Consider the following 19004-nt stretch of genomic DNA (forward strand, 5'->3'; position numbering starts at 1 on the left):
GGCTGTCTACTAAAAGTGTTTTTAAAATATTCCACTTTTTAATTTTTCAGCTGAGAAGATTTACAGTTTCTCACCAATTATTTTTAAAAGGCAGATAAAATGATTTTTTTTTTTTTAAAAAAAAAAAAGCTCTCCCATCTGGTTCCTCCTTCCTCCCTTCTACAAAGCAACGTGTGGCATTTACAGATGCTCAGAGAAAACCAGGGAAAATAATTTCATTAGAGACAGCATACGTTCATTCACTGAACAAATAGCTGCTGTGCCCACGTTTGTTTTAAAAGGAGTGTTTTTGTTTACAACAGCAACAGTAAAGGCGTATGGATGTGTTCTTTTTTCCTATCACCTTATTTGGTAGTTATGTTGGCTCCAAACCCCTCATTCTTAGTAAAAGTCAGCTAGTGTCTCTATTTCACTTACACAGACCAGATCACAGACAGAGAAAAGAACAGGCCAGAACTGGTGGTGCCAGTTTTATGGGTACTATAAATTAAATGTCTTAGCAGGTACATATGTTATTTAGAAATAGAAAATTTATAGGGCAGCACTTCAGGTAATGGAAATAACCAGAAAGGAATATACCGAGGGAAAATTTCTTACATTTAAGAAGTGCCAGACAATCAGTACAACAGTAACCCCTGCACTAAGCAATTGAAAAGTAAAGGCAGTAACTTTGCAGCACATTTGGTCAATTTGTGCTCTCCTTTATTTCTGACTCTTGCTAGATCTTTTCTTTTTGTCTCTTTTTGTGGTACTTGCTTTTTGCATAGTGCTTTTGGTTGTCAGTTCTAAGTCACTGATCTGAAAATGGGAGAAAGGCAGCCAAATGGCACAGGAACAGAAGAGACAGGAATAGCAGGGTAGCCAGAACAGCAGAGATAGGCACAGATGGAAGTGCCATAGGTTGCTGACACTTCTTGGTAATTACCAAAGCTACTGCTGGGTGCAAACACAAAAAATAGTTCACCTGGAACCTGAGCCCTACTGGAATTAGACTTTGCCCTCCAAGCTAGACCCTCCAAAGGCATCAAATAGGTTGGGAGGCTGATGGGTTAATCCTGCAGGCTCATGACAAAGCAATATCATGAAGCAACAAATTAAGAAGCCCAAGGGATGCAAGGAGGAAATTCAAGATAGCAACAAAGGGCTAAGGAGTGGTCCCTGGCTTTCCTGCAAAGGCAAATCTATTTAAGGTTAGCATAAGCTTATTTTCTGTTAGAAAGCCTGTCTTGTTTGTGAGTCTCAAAAGGGAATCTTTCTGCTCTGAAGAAGCACAGGATGCACAAGCTTGTATAGGTTTGTGAGTCTATTTATAGGCTTTGCTATGAAGAGGAAAACAACTTTGTCTTTTCAGGCCATGCAAAGGCTTTAGAATTCTTCTTTCCCCGAGAGGAACAAAGATTTTGTTCTACCAGAGCAGGAGGGAGTGTCTTGGGAAGGCAGGCAAAATTGCAACGTGATGCTGGAAATCTGGCTGGAGTTCAACCCCTAAAGGTAGGGATCAAAAAGGAATGGCAGGTACCGGGTCTAGATTACTATACTTAATTAGCACACCCAGTATTTAGGTGGATCCTTAGGAGATATTTAGGCATGAATATCTCATGGGTTTTCATTGAGATTTCCAGCTCCTAAATACATTTAAGAGTCTGGACTTCAATGCCTCATGCTTGCTGATGAGATCCAGTCCATGGGACTGGTTGCAGCAAGAAGTGCAGCTCTGAGGGGGGCTTCCAGGGTGCCTGCTGCACATTCACCCAAGGATGTGAAGGCTGTTTACAAAGGTTGAATGAAAACCAGCCTGAGAGCAAAACAGAATTACCCTTCTTACAGATAAGACGATGACACATTAACTTGCCTCAGGCCTTAAAGCCAGTCAACCTGTGCCAACGCCCAGAAAAGAAGCCTGCCTGCCTCCCCATCCTGCACCTTAATCGCAAGATGATCATGATTTAACTGTTTTATAAAATGTGTCAGAGTAATTAATCACATTAAAATTCTACTGGCAAGTTACTCCTTCCACACCATGTACTATCAAACCTAAAAAATGCATGCAACTTGTTTTGTTGCTCTAGCGTTACTCTAGTAATCACAGCTTGAAGAAAAAAAAAAAAAAGAGGCCAATATGCAAGGAAAGCAGGAAAAAAAAACACACCATGGAATAAAAAAGACAGTGGTAAGCTGGAAAAGAAATAGCAACAAAGCCACATGTCCCCCAAATGAGTTTGGAGCCTTAAACGTTCCTTTTAACTTTGCTCACAGCTGGCTGCTCCCATCCTGATCGTCCCCCTTTAAATTAATTGTAGCAGGCTATTAGAAGCTCTAGCACAGAGAATGGCATAAAGTCTAAAGTAGTTTACTTCCATTTTGTTTCCAGGCTTTTTATTTTTAACTCTTTATCTCCTAATTCTGACTTCCTGAGTTCATAACTACTAGGTAGATTAAAATGTTTAATATTGGACCATATAACACACACACCAGGAATAATGTCCATCTAACTGAAGAAAATAAAATTACATCTTACTTTCACGCTCCAGTCAAACTCCAACCCCCTAAATTCTGCCTATAAACCAGTTCTGATGCTCTTCAATCACTCAGCTCAGAAAATTAAAATTTTCAGGATCTATAATTAATACTCGAGTACAAAACTAACTTTATAGCACAATACAACTTTCCTCTATATTTGCTGTATGTGTACGTATTTGTTACCTTCCTTGTACTTGCAACACTAAATTGCAGCCGTAGGAGTCCAAATGGCAGGGAGTGTTTGCTCCTTCAGAACCAATCCACAGTGTGCTCTCTTTTCCACTTCTTCCAGGAAAACCAAAGTCAGACCACCTTATATCCTACAGCAATAAAAATGTTGTTTATGTAAGCTGTAACACTGATTCAAATCTTCAAATCCAATGCTCAGTTCTCTGAGTCTCCTGTGTTCTGCCTGCCCCTCTCAGTTCCTCTGCCTACTTCAGTTTCTACTCCTCGGTAGGGGTTCGTGCATGCACAACCTTTGCACCTTCCTCCAAAATTCTTCTCTCTAGGAGCACTTCTGCTGACTTTCTTCTTTTTCTCACTACACAGCCTCCCAGATCTGTCTCCATTTCTCATCCCAGCCTCTTGTGTTGCAAGCTACCTGTTTGTTCTATAGGACTGCCCAACTACTTTGTGGCCACACATGGCTTCTTTTCCTGCTTTTCAAACCTTTTTTTTTTTTTTTGGCCATTCTCTACTCTTAACCATCCACCCAAAGTCAGAATTTATGTTTGAAAAATTCTGATATGTGGCATTTAAAAAAAAAATAAAGGAAGGAAAAATTCCCATCCCCTTTTCAATCCAATTTGATAAACCACATGGCACACTTGCTCTCTCTCTACTCCTGTCTCAGCTTTCTTCATGTATTCTGGAAACACAGACTTTACCCCATCTCTGACCAAGTGGTATGCTGTTTTTTTTTTTTTTGTTGTTTGTTTGTTTTTGTTTTTTTTTTTAGTTATCATTTAATAGACACATTCTTCTCCTGCCTTTGTAACTGTGGAGGCAGTGAATGTAAAACAATTCAAATACATGGGGAGAAAAGACAGAACAGGTATGCATCTATTGTGAATATGATCCCAGAGCTTCCCAGTACATTGATCCCTCACCAGGTTTTGCAGGGTGACTGTGTATAGCTTGGATAAAGCTTTCCCTTCTTTCTCTCACCCTGCAACCTGCAGGGCCTGATTGCTGGAAAACATCTGAGGTATGCCAGCCAGAGACACTGGTGCCTTTTGGCTGGAGCCCCAGACTGAGCTTGAGGAAACAGAGATTCAGTTCCTGGCTTCCTGATGGTCTCAAGTAAATCACTTCATCTCTGAGCTTTATTTTTTCCATCTTGAAAAGGAAGGTTATGAATGATATTTGCTCTGCTTAGTAAAGCACTTTTAAGGTTCATTCACCTCACCTGCCTTTAGGAATCTAATCTAAGTTTGGTTCCTGCTCTTGTCAAAGCACTCTCAGCCACCCCTTGGAGAAGTCTCTCTTTTTCCACCACCTATAAACAGAAAATAGGAATCTAGCCTCCTAATTATATTACTAGCTGCTTGGAGAGAGGTGGACGACTATCACTTTTTAAGGTCTATGAATGAGGAAAACTACAGCTAGATATTATTATAAGGGTAACTTCACCGTGACTCTGTATTAGAGTCTCATTTTATGACTCAAAATGAGTGTCAGCATTCCCAAAAATTAGGTGTTGCTAAAGATTTTAAATTTCAGAGGTATTGATTTTACAGATATCATTTGGAAAAAAAAAGCATGTCTAATATAAACATTTGTCAAAAGCAGCAAAAAAATCAAAAAGAAAGAGTTGCTCCTACAGATCTCAGCAGCCATAAAATTTAAAATCCAATACAACCATTTCAGTGATAAAGTTAAGCGTAATACCATCTCTACACTTTAATCTCACACCTAAATAGTTTTTGTATTTTGTTACAATTTAAGTGGAAAGAAAGCACACATAATCAATATTAGATTTAAAAGAACTTTTTGAAAATGCTTCAACTGTAGTAAATAGTTGAAATGATTATGGGTAAGATGGTTTTTAACCAATGAACTGAAAAGGAACTGGTAGGATTTCTGAAATCTTGTCACAGTGGGCTCCTTTCCTACAATAAAAAGCCACAGCAAGAAGAAATGCTCTAAAAGGTGTTCCAACCATAACAGATGGCACATTACTTGTGAATTATATTTATTTCATTTGCTGCTTATAATGAAGTTAATTTGTACCCGTATGTCACTTTAAAAGGTCTCATTTCTATTTAAACTTCACGCATATATCTTGCTTCTGATTTATATCTCAAATTCTGTAATGAAATATCAACTGAACAAAAAATGTAAGATGCTAGATACTGCTCATAGATTAGAATAATGGAATCATTACCTTAGCCCACACAACTGTAAATGATAAACAGTGCAATCTAAATTTCAAACAACTTCTAAATGGCCCTATTAATCACTATAAATAACAGTGCAGTTGGCCTTCTTTTCCCCTTCAAGTCACCTTACGTAAATCTAAATAAAATCTAAAATGAAAAAAGGGGTTATCATCAAATTCACACAAGAGTGGAAGAGAATTTCTACGAAGAATTCTTTTGGCTGGTATAAATTGTGTAGCAGTGTTTCAAAATCCTTGAGTCTGGAACTGACTGATGCATTTCACTCCCATGCCTGTAAAATCAGCAGATGACATACACCATATTTGCTTGCATAACACCATCGATTTTTTCCTTCCCAGATTCTGCTTAAAAAAAAAAATCCGTGGCATAACCATTACGTGTGTCTATTCTAAAATTACAGTACAATCTGTTGCTTGTTACAGGTCAGGTGATGAGGTTGTGGTGTGATACCTGCACAGAAATGCAATTCCTGGAGCCTCAATTTTGTACTTGAATGGGGGCAAGGGGAAGAAGGAGGTAGGAAAATGGTTCTTTCCTTCGAGTGTGCTTTTATTGACCGAATGAAGCAGCAGGCTATTCAGGTCTTCTGAGCTGCTATTATCCTCGTGGTCTTGTGCCACAAAACAGAGCAAAAAATGCTGTCTGTTGAGGCAGAAAGAGGAGACCAAAGAAGGACCACAGACAGATGAAATCAATCAAATTTGGGGAACCCCAAAACATGCCTGGAGCTCCAAAATGAGTTTAGAGAACAATACCCAGTGTGTTCAGTGTGCTCCAGGAGGGAGGGGAAAAGGAAAGGCAAAGTGGTCCCTGTGCTCAAACCTTGCTATCCAACTGCAGAATGAAGGAAAAGGAGACCAGTCTGAAAAAAGACAGTTCTGAAAAATACTGATTTCGCTGGTATAAAAGAATAAAAAATATATAAGGAGCATGGGAAACACTTTCTGAGGAAATAATTAATTTGAAGGGGCTTATCAGTTTGGGCTCCCTGTCATTCCAGTGATACAGTATTTGCAGAGAATTGATTTCATCTTCACGTTTGAACGTGTAGAAATGAAAAAGGCTTCATTTACTATTCTTTCTTCATCTCTTTTGATAAAATACAACTTTGCATAGCTATCCTTAATTTTGCTCTCTTACAATTTGCATAGAGTAGTAGCTGGAATGTAGATGAATCAATATATCCACAGGAAAAGTGAAAGAAAACACTCCAGCTAGGTGTCCTAAGGAAACTACCCCAGATTATGTACTTCCACGAACAGGTTATTTCATTTTTTTTACTGCCTATATGGACAATCAAGATATAACAATCCTGCTGACTCAGAATTCACAACATGCCAGTCCCGCCTGTCATCTCATCACCCTATTCCTTCCTCACTTCCATGCATTCAGCAGAGGTGCAGGGAAGATGTTCAGCAGCAGTGGTCGCACATGTGGCTATGGCTCCCCGAGCTTGCTCTCAAAGTCCTCCTCCCTCCAGTCACAGAATGATGCAGGGCTAAATGGGGAGTGCTGCCAACCTGGCAGTTGCTTTTGTTAAATGTGGCATTGTTTTTCGGCATATAAGGAGACCCAGAAATTTGGCTGGCTGCCACATGGCACCAGCCTGAAAACCAATAGCTTTCATTTCAAAATTAAAACAAAAAAATGGGCGAAGGGGATAGCAGAAGCTACACTAGGTAATTTGCAATGATTAAGCTAGTAAGAGATAATATGAATGCTTTACCTGGAAAATTTCTGCCTTGTCTTCGAATATCCTGGCAATGTACTTGTAGTCAGCATAAGCCCAATACTTGGAGTACTCGAAACAACTGAATGGTCCAGAGAGACAAGAAGGTTGTCCACTGCTCCAAGCCAAAAACTCTTCAAGTGTAGCTTTCACATAGCTACACCTGGTTTCAAACTGGGGAACTAGAGCAACAAAAGAAAAGCCAAATACTACATGAGCACTGAGTACATAAACAGTAAAAATAGTAATTAATTTCTCCCTGTGTAAATGCAACATGAAATACAAAGTGGGACTAGGTGGACTGACTCCAGTCAGTGAAATGGTTCTCATCACTAACTCGTGATTAGTGTCTGAGATCATTGCTTTTTCATTAAGGTTTAAGTGAAAGGCTGTTACCATGAATTTGCTGTGAGGTAAAAGCATACCAACTGTTATTGCTGCTCATGTGCAAGGCACCGTTAAATATGCTAACTCACTAATACACCCAAGTCCCTTAAGCAACTTAAGACTGTCTTTTGCACAGTCTCTCTTCTTAAATGTGAGCTGCAAATGCATACATGAGTATTTGTGTAACCTTTATTTTGTCTCCATGGATTTCTGTAGATGGACATATTCATCCTTCCCACTTAAAGCATGACTAAATCAGAGCAGCAATGCAAAGGAAGCAAAGTATGGAGCCACACACATCAATGATCCATTTAAAATACGTATGTCCCTATATTTCATTTGGGACTGAAGAGAGCATATTGAGGTGCTTCTTGCCAGACCAAAAAAAAAAAAAGAAAAGTTTACCAGCAGTATTTTGCTTCCATTGTGCTTTGGTCATGCTGACTGATACAACCTTTCAGCTCAAGGTCAGGTCACTTGGCAGGCCCACAAGATAGCCCCCACCACAGTAGGCTTTCCTTTCAGTTATCAGAGATCTTCATTTCCTACAGCTGCTAATTGCGTCAGCTTCAAAGAGGCTTATCCAACTTAAAAAAAAATAATAAAATTACTGTACTATAGTCACTACTGAGGAAAAAATTACTGCAGCCTGCATGAATGACAATGATGGAGCTGCAATTTAACCTTGTGTAACTTGCACAGAGCTGTTCAAAAATGGGATCCTTTCACTGTTGCGCAGCAGCTCTTCGTTCTTTACCACTCTCCTTTTCTTATCACAGCCATTCCCATACAGTCTCATACATTTGTTCTTATTCCCCCTGGGTGGGAAAACCGCTTTTGCAAACCTTTATCACCATCATTTTGTCATTCCCTGTTGTAGTATCCTAGGTAGCACTTTTCCTTCCCCTCACTATCAAATTCATTAACTAAAAAATGCCAGATAAGCCCCAATGTTCAGTAATATGTTACCTGGGTCTCTGCACTGTAAGGGCTCCGTAACCTAAGAACTGCATGCAAGACATATAAAGCACCTGCAATAACCAAAAAAACCCTATATCTGATTCCCTCTCTGTGTTGCAGTTCAATGCTCTCTCCTGATACCCAGTCATTAATGCAATGCACATCATTTTACTAAAAGACGGTCTGATGGAAAAATTAGATAAAAGATACAAGCACTATTGAAGTTAGCTCAATATCTACATTATTTTGATGAGAAAAAAGAGTGCTCGAGACACTGTCTATTTTCCTAGATAACTCAGGAGGCAAGTATTTTAAAGGCAAGAAATATGTTCTTTCTAGCTCACAAAGTATTACACTGAGCTTTATTTCAAAAAAATCCAGCTATGAATGGCAAGAATGTCTTCAAGGATACAGTCTCTTCAGGGCAATATTCTTGGTTTAATTTATAGCTAGTTCAGTGCCAAGATGTGTGTGCTTAGGGAAAAATAGATAGTAATAAAAAAAACAACAGTATTTGGGCAATCTAGACAGATTGTTTATATGGATTTGTAGACTGCAACTAAGGTGAAAATGGTAGCAAAGGGCAGCTGAAAGCAAAAACATCATTAACCAGTTTGCTAATACTTAATGACTAAAAGCTGAAGATGTTTTGTAATTAATAAATTGTAGTTTAAGCCACAGAAGTCTAAAACAAGCGACCAATGCTGTCTCATGGCATGACATCTGGAGGCATGACAGTCTTCTCGCCCACCTAATGCCACAGATTGAAAATGGAAGGAGGGAGGGAGGGAGTGCTTTTTGCACAACAGCAGCTCCTCCTTAGTTAAGGTCTAGTCCTGTCAGATGTCAAGTTCTTTTCTGCTCAGGGGGAGTATTTGCAATGTATACTAAGGAAAATAAAAAGGGCTAACAGCCTTAGAAGATATCCTAAAATGCAAGTACAAATGGAAGTGAAATGTCTCCTCCATTTCTTCAAATGTAAAAGAAAACTAAATATCCATTCAGAACTGCTGGGGAACTAAAATTATCTAAATAATCCAAGCAAGGAGTAACAATTTAACATTATAACAAAGCACAGGTACCCTCATAAACCTAAAAATTGACCATCCGCATACAACTCCAGTACTAATCCAGCTCTCAGCTTTATGTGACATTTATTCAGCCTGCAGTGTTTGTACTATGCTCTCAGCTTTCTATTCAGCAGTGGGGTCTATAGCCACCCTTGCAGTCCCCTCTACATTAAATCTCAGAGGCTTGAATTCTTCCACTGTCTTTACTGGTAAAATCTTTTGGGCAGATGTCCAAGTTGCAGCCCTCTTCTAGTGTATGTGACGGGATCAGCTCCACTACAGCATCTCTGAGAACAAATTCCTCCCAAGATCTCATGACACACAGCTGATCAGCATGACAACCTCTCGCCCTCTCCAGATTCTTCACAGTAAACTCTTTGTTTATTCATTTTAATATACAACCGGATAAATGATCAAAAGGAGAAGTCTGTATAAAAAAGTCTTTTTTGAGTCAGCTTTCTTCTTCCTTTGTACATGCTGGTATGCTCCAGGTGGCTGTCAGATAGATAGGTTATACTGCTGCATTTTCTCTGCCAGAAACTCAACTTCAGTAGCTGCTTCCCGCCCTTTAACCCACCTCAGAAAAATAAATCTTCTAGCGTGGCTGGAAGTAGATAGGTACAGATTTCCTGATTAATTGCACCTTCATTGCTCTTATAATGAATGTTGGTACTCTCTGGAGGCATCTTATCTCTGTCAATTTTTAATCCTCTGATTGCATTTTTTCCTCCAACAGACACATATTGTTTAACTTGTGTAATAAGACAAAATACTAGCAAACACATACACTTAGGCATGTACAAATAATTCACACAAGCAATACTGCTAGCTCCCGTGTGTCCCATGTTTCATCTGCCAAATATACTTTCCAGATCTGAATGCCTCAGGAAGTTCCAAACTAGCAAGAAAAGCAAATACAAAATCCAAGAAACTCCCACTGAGTTGTCCCACCAGCAGTTCTCACTTTTTTATATTAAGGAATCCTCTGTTTGGGAATCTCCACACAAGCTGCAGATGTGGTACCAAAGATGACAAGTTGTCATAGCAAGAGGTTTCAAATGGTTTAGGATTTTCCAGGTGAACCCAGTGGCTTAAATAATCTCAGAAACTCTGAAGCAGTCATTTCAGAGTGACGTGAAAATACACCGACAAGAGGAGTTTCCTTCCTGCATGTTTCCAACTCAGTGCCAGACTAGTTTAGTCTTAAGGCAATTAATCTATTGTTAACATTGGACGAGTATTCAAAGATGCCAATACAATTTTAGTTGTATTCTCCTGTTGCTTTCTCTAAGCACACTGCCGCTTCCATTTCATCAGGGAAAGTTAGCATAAGCAATGATAAGAAAGAGAGGCCCTCATTGAAAAACTGTGAAGCACGCAAGAGTGAGATCAACCATTTTCCAAATGACAGTGGCACATGAAATGTATTACACTATTTCAGACTCTGGGATGGCTGGGCTAATGGCTTCACTAATATATCCTTACAATGCAAATCTTTTATAGCAACACAAGTCTCATTCAGTTACAATATAACCCCTGACAGCTCTAACCATCTTCCTGAAGACACTTCTAGCTCACATTAGCATATAATGGAGGTTCCTGGAGACAAACTGATTGCTGCCTGGAGATTGATGTCTTTAGGAAAAAGTAAAATACAGACAGATGCAACTTCAAGATGCAAATTCCAGTTTAAGCCCACTCCATATCTTTAGTGACTACAAGTTATTGTTAAGAGGTAAGTCTTATCTACTTAACTGGCAGCATCAATCCATCACGTATCCACAAAACACTCCATGAGTCCCATCTGAAGTTTCCCAGTTGGAATACCCATTTGGCTCTCAAAAATGCCTGCTAATTTAATGGAGGCTATCCTTTTACCTGTGCTGGCGAGCCCTGCATATTAGAACTGAGGTACATTAACAAGGTGTCAAGGAAAATGTCATATATATGCAACCTTCTTCCCTGTGGGCAATAGGGTGCCTTTCATGTGTTGTGCAAAAACTAGCTGATGCTACACTGAAGTATAGTGACTCTGCTGTGGAGACTTGTACCAACATATTAATTCTACGAGACAGTTATCACATCTGTAGGAAGCAGGCATGTAACACCTGCTTTACCAGGGATGACAAAAGGATCATTAATCCAAGCTGGTAATATGCTTTGAAATCCTAAAATGCCAAGCATTCCCCCTCTAACACTTCCTTCTGTTTCATCACTTCTCTTGCAACAAATTGAACATGAAATAATATTGTCATGATGCTGTGAAAGAAAGCAAATTTCACACAGTGTTGTAAGTAATATAACATGATGTAATCCTACCACTTCCACGGGAACTGGCAGAGCCTCTTCTGGAGTCTCTATGCAGACCCTACACTCCAAGAAAGAGGTGGTCCAACTGCTGAAGGTTGGAAGAGTACACAAATAACAGCCAGAAGGGGTCTAGAAGAACTTGACTTACACTAAGCATTTTTTTTTAAAGCTGTAGTTGACTGGTCTAGAGAAAAAGAAGAGATGGAAAGGAGAGAAGATAGTTTAGGCAAAAGGGAGAAGCACATGGCAAACTGCATTTTGGTATGTAGTTGGGAGGACAAAGGATATGCAGAGCATGTTCAGAAGATATTCATATATATGAATAAACCAATGAATAACCTCTAAAGTCACGAGTAGATTGACAGTTTGATGCACACAGATCTTGTATCTTCCCACTCTGGTCTGAAACTCTTTCTGTCCATAGATACATCTTGGCTAGCATTGTATAGCTACAGGTGGCTGTTGTAGTATTTAAAATCAACTGCAAAACTTGCCTTTTTTCCATCATGTGTTCCTAGATCTCCAAGTCAATCTGGAAGGTTAGAGGTGAAATTATTCAACTGGCCATCAGGTGATTTTTTTAATGGTTTATACTTTACAGCATCTTTCATCACAGGTTCTTAAAGTTTTGTTTTTTATTTAAAAAAAAGAAAAACCCTACCAGAGTCTTATAAAGCCTCTGGGAGGAAGGTGAGAATTATCTCAATTCTACAGGTGAAAAAAGAGGATAGTCTGGTCAATCAACTAATTTTTAAACACACTAAGGTTTGTGGATGTAGAAGCTGAGTCTGTCTGAACATTTGAATCACGTAAAAGACAAGGACCAACCGCATACCCTACAAAGCAAGGAAAGGAAACTGAGACTCTTGATTCTTACATGTTAGTTTTACCTGCCAGACTTACTACTACAAATAAGCACTTAAGAAAGGAGAGTCCCACCACTGGCCAAATCTACTGTCCTAAAAATAAAGACTGATGAAAAGTAAGACATTAGAGACTGAGCAATGATAACAGAGAGACAGAGAACTGTGCAACCTAAAAAAGAAAAAGAGCTGTGAAGTATATCACCAGTCCATCTCAGTCTCACCTAAATCCATTGTCTTCGATCCTATTCTAAACTCTATTGTCTTTCCATCCAACACTGCAGAAAGGTATTTCACATTCCAGTGCAGGGCTGGCCAGTCGCCAACCATATTACAGAAGACTGCAGGTTGCTGTAGAGACATCACAATTTCCTTGGCTGTCTCTGGAGTAAACGGTTTGACATCTTCACCTGTGTAAGGAAAAAAAAAAAAAAGAGCAGTGAAGAAATGACTTATGATACATGAAGTGCTATCTATAATCTGCCACAGCAGGGGAAATATTAAGAACTAATACTTCATCTGTTTATAGTTGATTTTTTCATGTACCGCACTTGTAAAAATTTTATGTAACACTTCTACTACAAATACTGGGAGAACATTCCTACACTCAATTACAGTTTAAAACAGTGATTAGCATGTAAAATATAAAAATAAATAAATAAATAGGCATACACTTGGAATTTTAACTTGTAATTGGGCAGTAAAGCACTGTAGCCAAATGCTTTAGAATTAGGCTATCAATAAAAAAAAAATATGAATAATGTCCAGAGTTTAGAGACCATACATTTTTCTAGTAACAGTCTTTCTGTAGAGAATTCTTTCCACAAAATGTAGAGTATTGTCAGAGATAGCAAACCAGGTTCCTATGCATTTAATTTAAACCAAGAAATTGCAGCGCAACCAAAAGCAGCAAGTATTTTTAAAGTTTTAATATTTCATTTACAGAATTTGAGAAAATTGTGTCAATCCAAGAACTATGCTAATTCAAGATTTCAATTTAGTCCTTTGCTGCTCAGAGAGTTATATGGCCCACTGAAACTGTCAAGCTGAAATGCAGGCAACTTGAATAAACTCAGCACTTTTAGAACAACTTTTCTTTAGGGACATATTGAGAAGGAAAACCTGTTTAAAAAAAATAAAAAAATCAGTTCCATAGAACTGAAGCAGTGGACTACAAATGTGGATCATAAAAAAAAATCCATTTGTTATTGTAACCTCTACTGAAGTTAACTCCTGCAGGATCAGTATCCATATTATGTCTAACATTTAACATACTGATTAAATACGCCAGGTTCCCCATGACTTGTTTAGAACAAACAAACCTATTCACTCACACTATTTAGGGGTCATAATATGGTCTAGCATCCACAACGGGTTAAACATATACAGGACAAGAAAATTCCCCTTAACACCCGGTGCCCCTGCTCCCCTCAGTGTGTGCAGGTGGGAGGCCGGGTGTGGAGAACCAGCAAGCCCCACAGCCAGCAGCCCACAGGGCTTCTCCAACAGGGGAAGAAGCACTGGGAGCAGGGGGTGCTGAGGAAGGTTCCTTGGGATTGTTTCTACCCTAACAAAATATAGGAATACTGAGGCACGAATGGCAGAACAGCATCCTGCACATGCCTTTCACACCTGGTGGCAGGCAACTCCAGCTTATAGCTTTAAAAACAAAGGCCTCTGATATTTTATCGCCACAGAACATAAAATTTAAAAAACGGCTTCCAATTCTCCGGGCAGATGAGAGGAGGGAGTTTGGGGTTTGAGTTGTTTTCCACATTTCCTCTCAGCCGCGGAGGAGCGCTTGCCAGGATGGTGTTGCTGCGACAGAGCCGTCTACGACACTCGGCCTTCAGTCTCACACCCCAGCAACTCACACAGCCAGGAGGACATAAGGAGGCCGCACAGGGACCGTATGCCACACCATATGGCCCTCAGCACCCACGGAAAGAGCCTCGGGGGGTTTCGCAGTGATAGGTGAGCACAGCTGGAGGCAGCTCGCCCAGTGATGGCAGAGCCACCATGAGCAGGCACAACTGCAGGTGCCAGTGAGGCCGCAGGGAGCTGGTGCCAGGCAGGGCCAGAGGACAAAGCTCGGTGTGTTTTTCTTCAGTGATATTGCTCAAAGACTGAACGTGAGGCTCAGTCCAGACCTGAGCACTCCCAGAGGGATTTATACAGCTTCTTCCATCTTCGAACGGTGCAATTGTAAATATTTCACACAGCTGGTGTTCATGATATGGGAGCTGGCTGGCCTTGCATATCTTTTACCTTGTTAAAACGAAATTATTCCTTGTTAGGCTAAGTTTATCACCACATGGCTGTCCTTTCCACTGTTCAATTGCTTTTGTTTTAAGGGCAGTACATTTAATTATTTTAAAGGACCTAAATCCACAGAAACATTTTTTGGAGGATTTTCTACAGCTAAGTTTTACTGCAAAACTTTGAGTTCAACCTGTAACTTCAGCCAGTAGTTGGGATGTTCTCTATAAAAGCAGAAATTTTACTGGGAGAGACAGGAAGGCTCACTAAAGCCAACTCAACTGTTGATTCTGCGTGGCTTGCTGATGTGATTTCCACATGCATACTGTGCTTTTGAAAGGTGTGGTTTTAACCACAGTGAATATTCAGTGGGGAGCTCACAGCTCAAGCTATTGGGAGAGCTTGCATAAGTGCCAAATAAAAAAACACAACACAGCTTAACTAAATAGCCTCTCCACTACTGAACATTAGCCGGAGGTTTCTGTCATGTCTCCACACTTGATTCAGTTCTGAACCTATTTCCCTATAAAATTTAGAAACAATGAAAGAGGACAGTCTGTCTCAGACTGATGTTAATCATTCCTATCCTCAAGTGGTATCAAAATCATTGTTAAATGAGTGTTTATCTTTTCCTGATATAGATAAAATAATTGCATACACCACATACACTGCTGATATAATCAGCAGTGGAGTTTGAGACATTTTAGACAATTTAAAGCATTAGACAAATGAACATTAGTTTTTCGGAAAAGACAAATGGGAATTCTTGCCAATTTTGTGAAAAGAATCTTTAAGCGTCTTGAATCAGTTTTATGTATTCCTTGGTGAGAACTACAGTCAGTTAAACATAATTCATTCCCCATAATATTTGTCAGGCATATCTAAATGGCTGTGACTGAAAAGGCACACAATAGAAGGTAACTATCATGTACTGCATCAAATAGGTATTTGGTAATTTGGAGATCTCCACTGATGAGTCACCCAGATTTCTGAAAGAACTATATACTATATGAATGATAAAAGGTAAAGGAGATATCTGAAGACAGATACCTCTTGGAAGAGGTATTAGCAGAAAAAAAAAAAGCAATCTAAAATAATGTTTTCCTTAGTTATTGTTGTCACAGCTTCATGAAGACCTCACAAGCTGGACTCTTCCTTCTCAGTATTTCCTCATCTGAAATTGATGGTAATTGCTCCTAGGCAAAACCTGAGATTTTATAGCATTTACAAGGGCACAGAGTCTGGACACCAGTGTCTATAAGTAAAATGCGTATAAATAAAATGTGTAGCAAAGAAACAAAAAGTCCTTGGCATATCCCGGGCATTAGAGATCAAACTCCTGAGGGAAATCAGGTAGCAGGAGAGGATAGAAATGCATATTCCTTTTGAAAAGAAAAAAACTCTGTTGGAGTCTTCATTTTCTCCCTTGTACTCTGATCCAAGAGAGAAAACGAATACTGTTAAATTAGTTCTTTCAACCAGGCTCAACAAATGATGTGGCTTCACAGTACAAAAGGAAACAGGAATAATTTGTCTCATGTTTTGACTTCATGAAGGCATGTATAGAATCCAACCAGGAACTGAAAAACTGACCAAGTTTTAACTCAAATTTTGTAACTGTGACAACCTAAATAATTGGTGAAAAACCTAGGTGTTCTTTAGAAAGGCAACAGTGTGAAATAGAGATCTTCCAATTAAAAAAACAAAGCTCTCCAGTCATCTTTACATGAAGTGTTGCCAAAAACGAAGACTCGGCCAGACTTCAGCACTGAGGGCAGGTAAAAGAATAAGGATGAATTTGCTAAGTACTCTCCAGTAGACCTTGTGCTTCTAAAAGAAAAAAATATTTTTTTGTTTCCGATTAACAATTTTTCAGAGTAACTGAATGGGGCTTGGGAATAAAGAGTTTAGCTCAGCAGGCAGTCTGAAGAAAAGTGACTTGATCAAAGTTGTTCAGAAGTTAAATGTACTGTCATTAAAAAGCTAAATGTATTCTCATTCATTTAAAATAATTTAGCAAATTACAGGAGTTCATTAGCGAGTGGTAGTTGGCTTCTGCCAAAACACCCTGCTGCTTAAATATGAGGTTTAATTGAGAGGTATTAAAATTATTTTCTAAAAGAGGGAGTACAAGGAAATCCCAGTAACATATTAGGAAGAAGCACTGTCAATTTGTTTTTCTTGCAAATCTGTAATACTTTATCAGCCTTATTTCTTTTTTTTAAAGAAGTATAATGTATCAGAAGATAAAAGAAATAATTGGCATCAAATAGGCTAATATAGAGGAGTCAAAGCATTCAAAAAATCAGCTAATTAAATATCCACAGCCGGGAGTGGAGAAGAAGGAACAGGGGACAGTGAAATTTGCTAAACCAAAAAGAAGTGACTTGGTTTGGAGGTCAGACTTAATGATTTCTCAGTACATTAACTCTGTAAATTAAAATAATAATAATAATTAAATAATCTGCATGTGATTACAAGGTTACGCACTATAATCAGCCTACTCTGGGCAAACAGAATTCATCTATTTATATCCAGGTAGTTTTCAGGACACACTGCATGAACACCCAGGTCTGTCCTCCTGACCACTTACTGCTGTTACTATTATTTTTGACTCTGGGTATGGCACCACTGCAGATACAGCATAACCTAGGGGCATCTAAACTAGATTTGCATAGATGTTTTGGCTACTGTAGGAGAGTTAGCTGTTACATGGAGCCTCTCAGGACAGACCTGTTGAACACGCTCCTGCACTGGTAAAACTGGCACCTAAAGCTTCTTCCAGCAGCCTGAAATAATAAGCACACCCTTCCTTGCCCTCAGTGTCTGCTACTGTTGATGGTGGAGGAAAAAATAAAAGAATCAGGATGTCCTTCCCAAGAAAATTTTGCGACCAAAAGGCAAGTGGTGTGTGCACACACTTTGCAGTCCTGCTGCAGCATCTCACAGTTAGAGCAAGCCTGAGTGACCCAAGACACAAAGATAAGAGCATGGGCTATGCCCTCAAACTGTCCTTACAATAAAAAAATAAGGAAATAGCTATCAGACTTCTTAGGGGGTGGAGTAAGAGGCAGAACACTGAATCTAACACTGGGAGGGACTTGCACCCCAAGATCATGCATAAATTTATGAAACTCCTTCCAAAATCCCCTAGGGCTCTTCTTAGAAAGCTAGTCCAGAACTCCTCGCCAGCTTCTGCCCTTTGCTTCTCCTGCTGCCATCCTGTACTGCACTTCCAGAAAGCAGTTGTATCTGTCTTCAGCTAAAAAATATAAACATCAAGCTATCAGCTCTTCTGATCTCTTCCAGTAGAAGAAATGCTTTCCTTTCCCAAATTGTCCTTGTAAATCCTGCCTGCATGTCCTGGCATTTCATATTCTCCCTTCTCCTTCTTAACTCCAAAACCAGGAAAATTGGAATATGTACAACTGAGACAAGTGATATTAAATGTATTTCCAAGGAACATTGTATATGCCCTATTGGCAAAATTGCTGAAAGCACAGTGAAACATGAGACTGCAGCACTTGTCAGATAAATTGAATTTCATTTTCTTTTGAAGGAAAAGACTATGGTCTTTGAACAAAGCCTTCCATCAGGATATAAAAGAGTTTATCCAACAAGGCAGCCTTCTTTCTGAAACTAGGCTGCTACAATTCCACCTTTCTGTCTGTTGGGCATGTAAATTATACTCACCTGCTGCTGGGGAAAAGTAGTAGCAAACCCATTCCTTCCCAATACTTTACCAGCACTCATACACATTTTTTTTTTACAACCTTCCTAACACATGGGAAATTTAATACAAAACTGAATATAATGTTTTGATTGAAAGTAAAGGAATTGGCACATCAGAGAATGAGCATCTGTATTTCTAAGAAAAAAACTAATTTGTTCATGTTGTAAATAAACTGTATTTCTGTTTATTTTCCTATTCCTTGTTAGTAGTAAACATATATCCATGACTATATCATTGATCAATGCCCTGCACAAAATTCAGTCACAAGCCGTAACCAACTACGACTATTGTTGTCCTATGCTGCAAATTCGATTGACGTGAACTTCAAAGTGACAGCAACAAAAGACTCTAAATCTAAAATACACCATTTTTCCATAAGCTATTGTAGTAAATATTGAATAGTGACAGTGAATAGTATTCTAAAAATATGTTTTTCCCGTAAGCTATTGTAGTAAATAGTCAATAACACAAATGAGCCTTTTGAATTTGACCTACAAAGGGGTGATGATGGAGTTATACATGGCTTTGTTCATTATTATAATACACTGGATACATATCTTGATTAATGCCCAAGTTTTTTAGAGGTACAATTCTCAAAATGAAATTATACTTTAAAAGAATAAAAGCAGGTATTTTTGAATCACATAAATTAATACATTGAAAGAAACTGGAAAGATTCACCATGTGAACCTCCAGAAAAGTTTCTCAAGTGTACAATCAGAGTATTGGATTCTGGGATTGCCAGTATTATAATAACACTAAGCAAAA

General features: G+C 38.9%; 1 protein-coding gene across 3 annotated transcripts in view; it reads right to left on the reverse strand.

The window, feature by feature from the left end:
• Window positions 1-19004, reverse strand: part of HSPBAP1 (HSPB1 associated protein 1) — a 37995-nt gene that overhangs the window by 14118 nt on the left and 4873 nt on the right. For 2 of the 3 annotated variants that reach the window (XR_003498563.3, XM_027462092.3), the window contains exons 2-4: window positions 12469-12654; window positions 6652-6836; window positions 2704-2840 (exon numbers count right to left, since the gene is read on the reverse strand). Coding sequence is in view for 1 of the 3 variants with exons in the window: in XM_027462092.3 (XP_027317893.1) it covers window positions 2704-2840; window positions 6652-6836; window positions 12469-12654 (508 nt within the window). In the remaining 2 variants the exon portion in view is untranslated. Of the gene's footprint in view, window positions 1-2703; window positions 2841-6651; window positions 6837-7446; window positions 7629-12468; window positions 12655-19004 lie in introns of those variants that run through there. The other variant, XR_003498566.3, reaches the window with a different exon arrangement.

The sequence above is a fragment of the Anas platyrhynchos genome, chromosome 7 (genome assembly GCF_047663525.1).
Source record: "Anas platyrhynchos isolate ZD024472 breed Pekin duck chromosome 7, IASCAAS_PekinDuck_T2T, whole genome shotgun sequence".
NCBI lineage: Eukaryota > Metazoa > Chordata > Aves > Anseriformes > Anatidae > Anas > Anas platyrhynchos.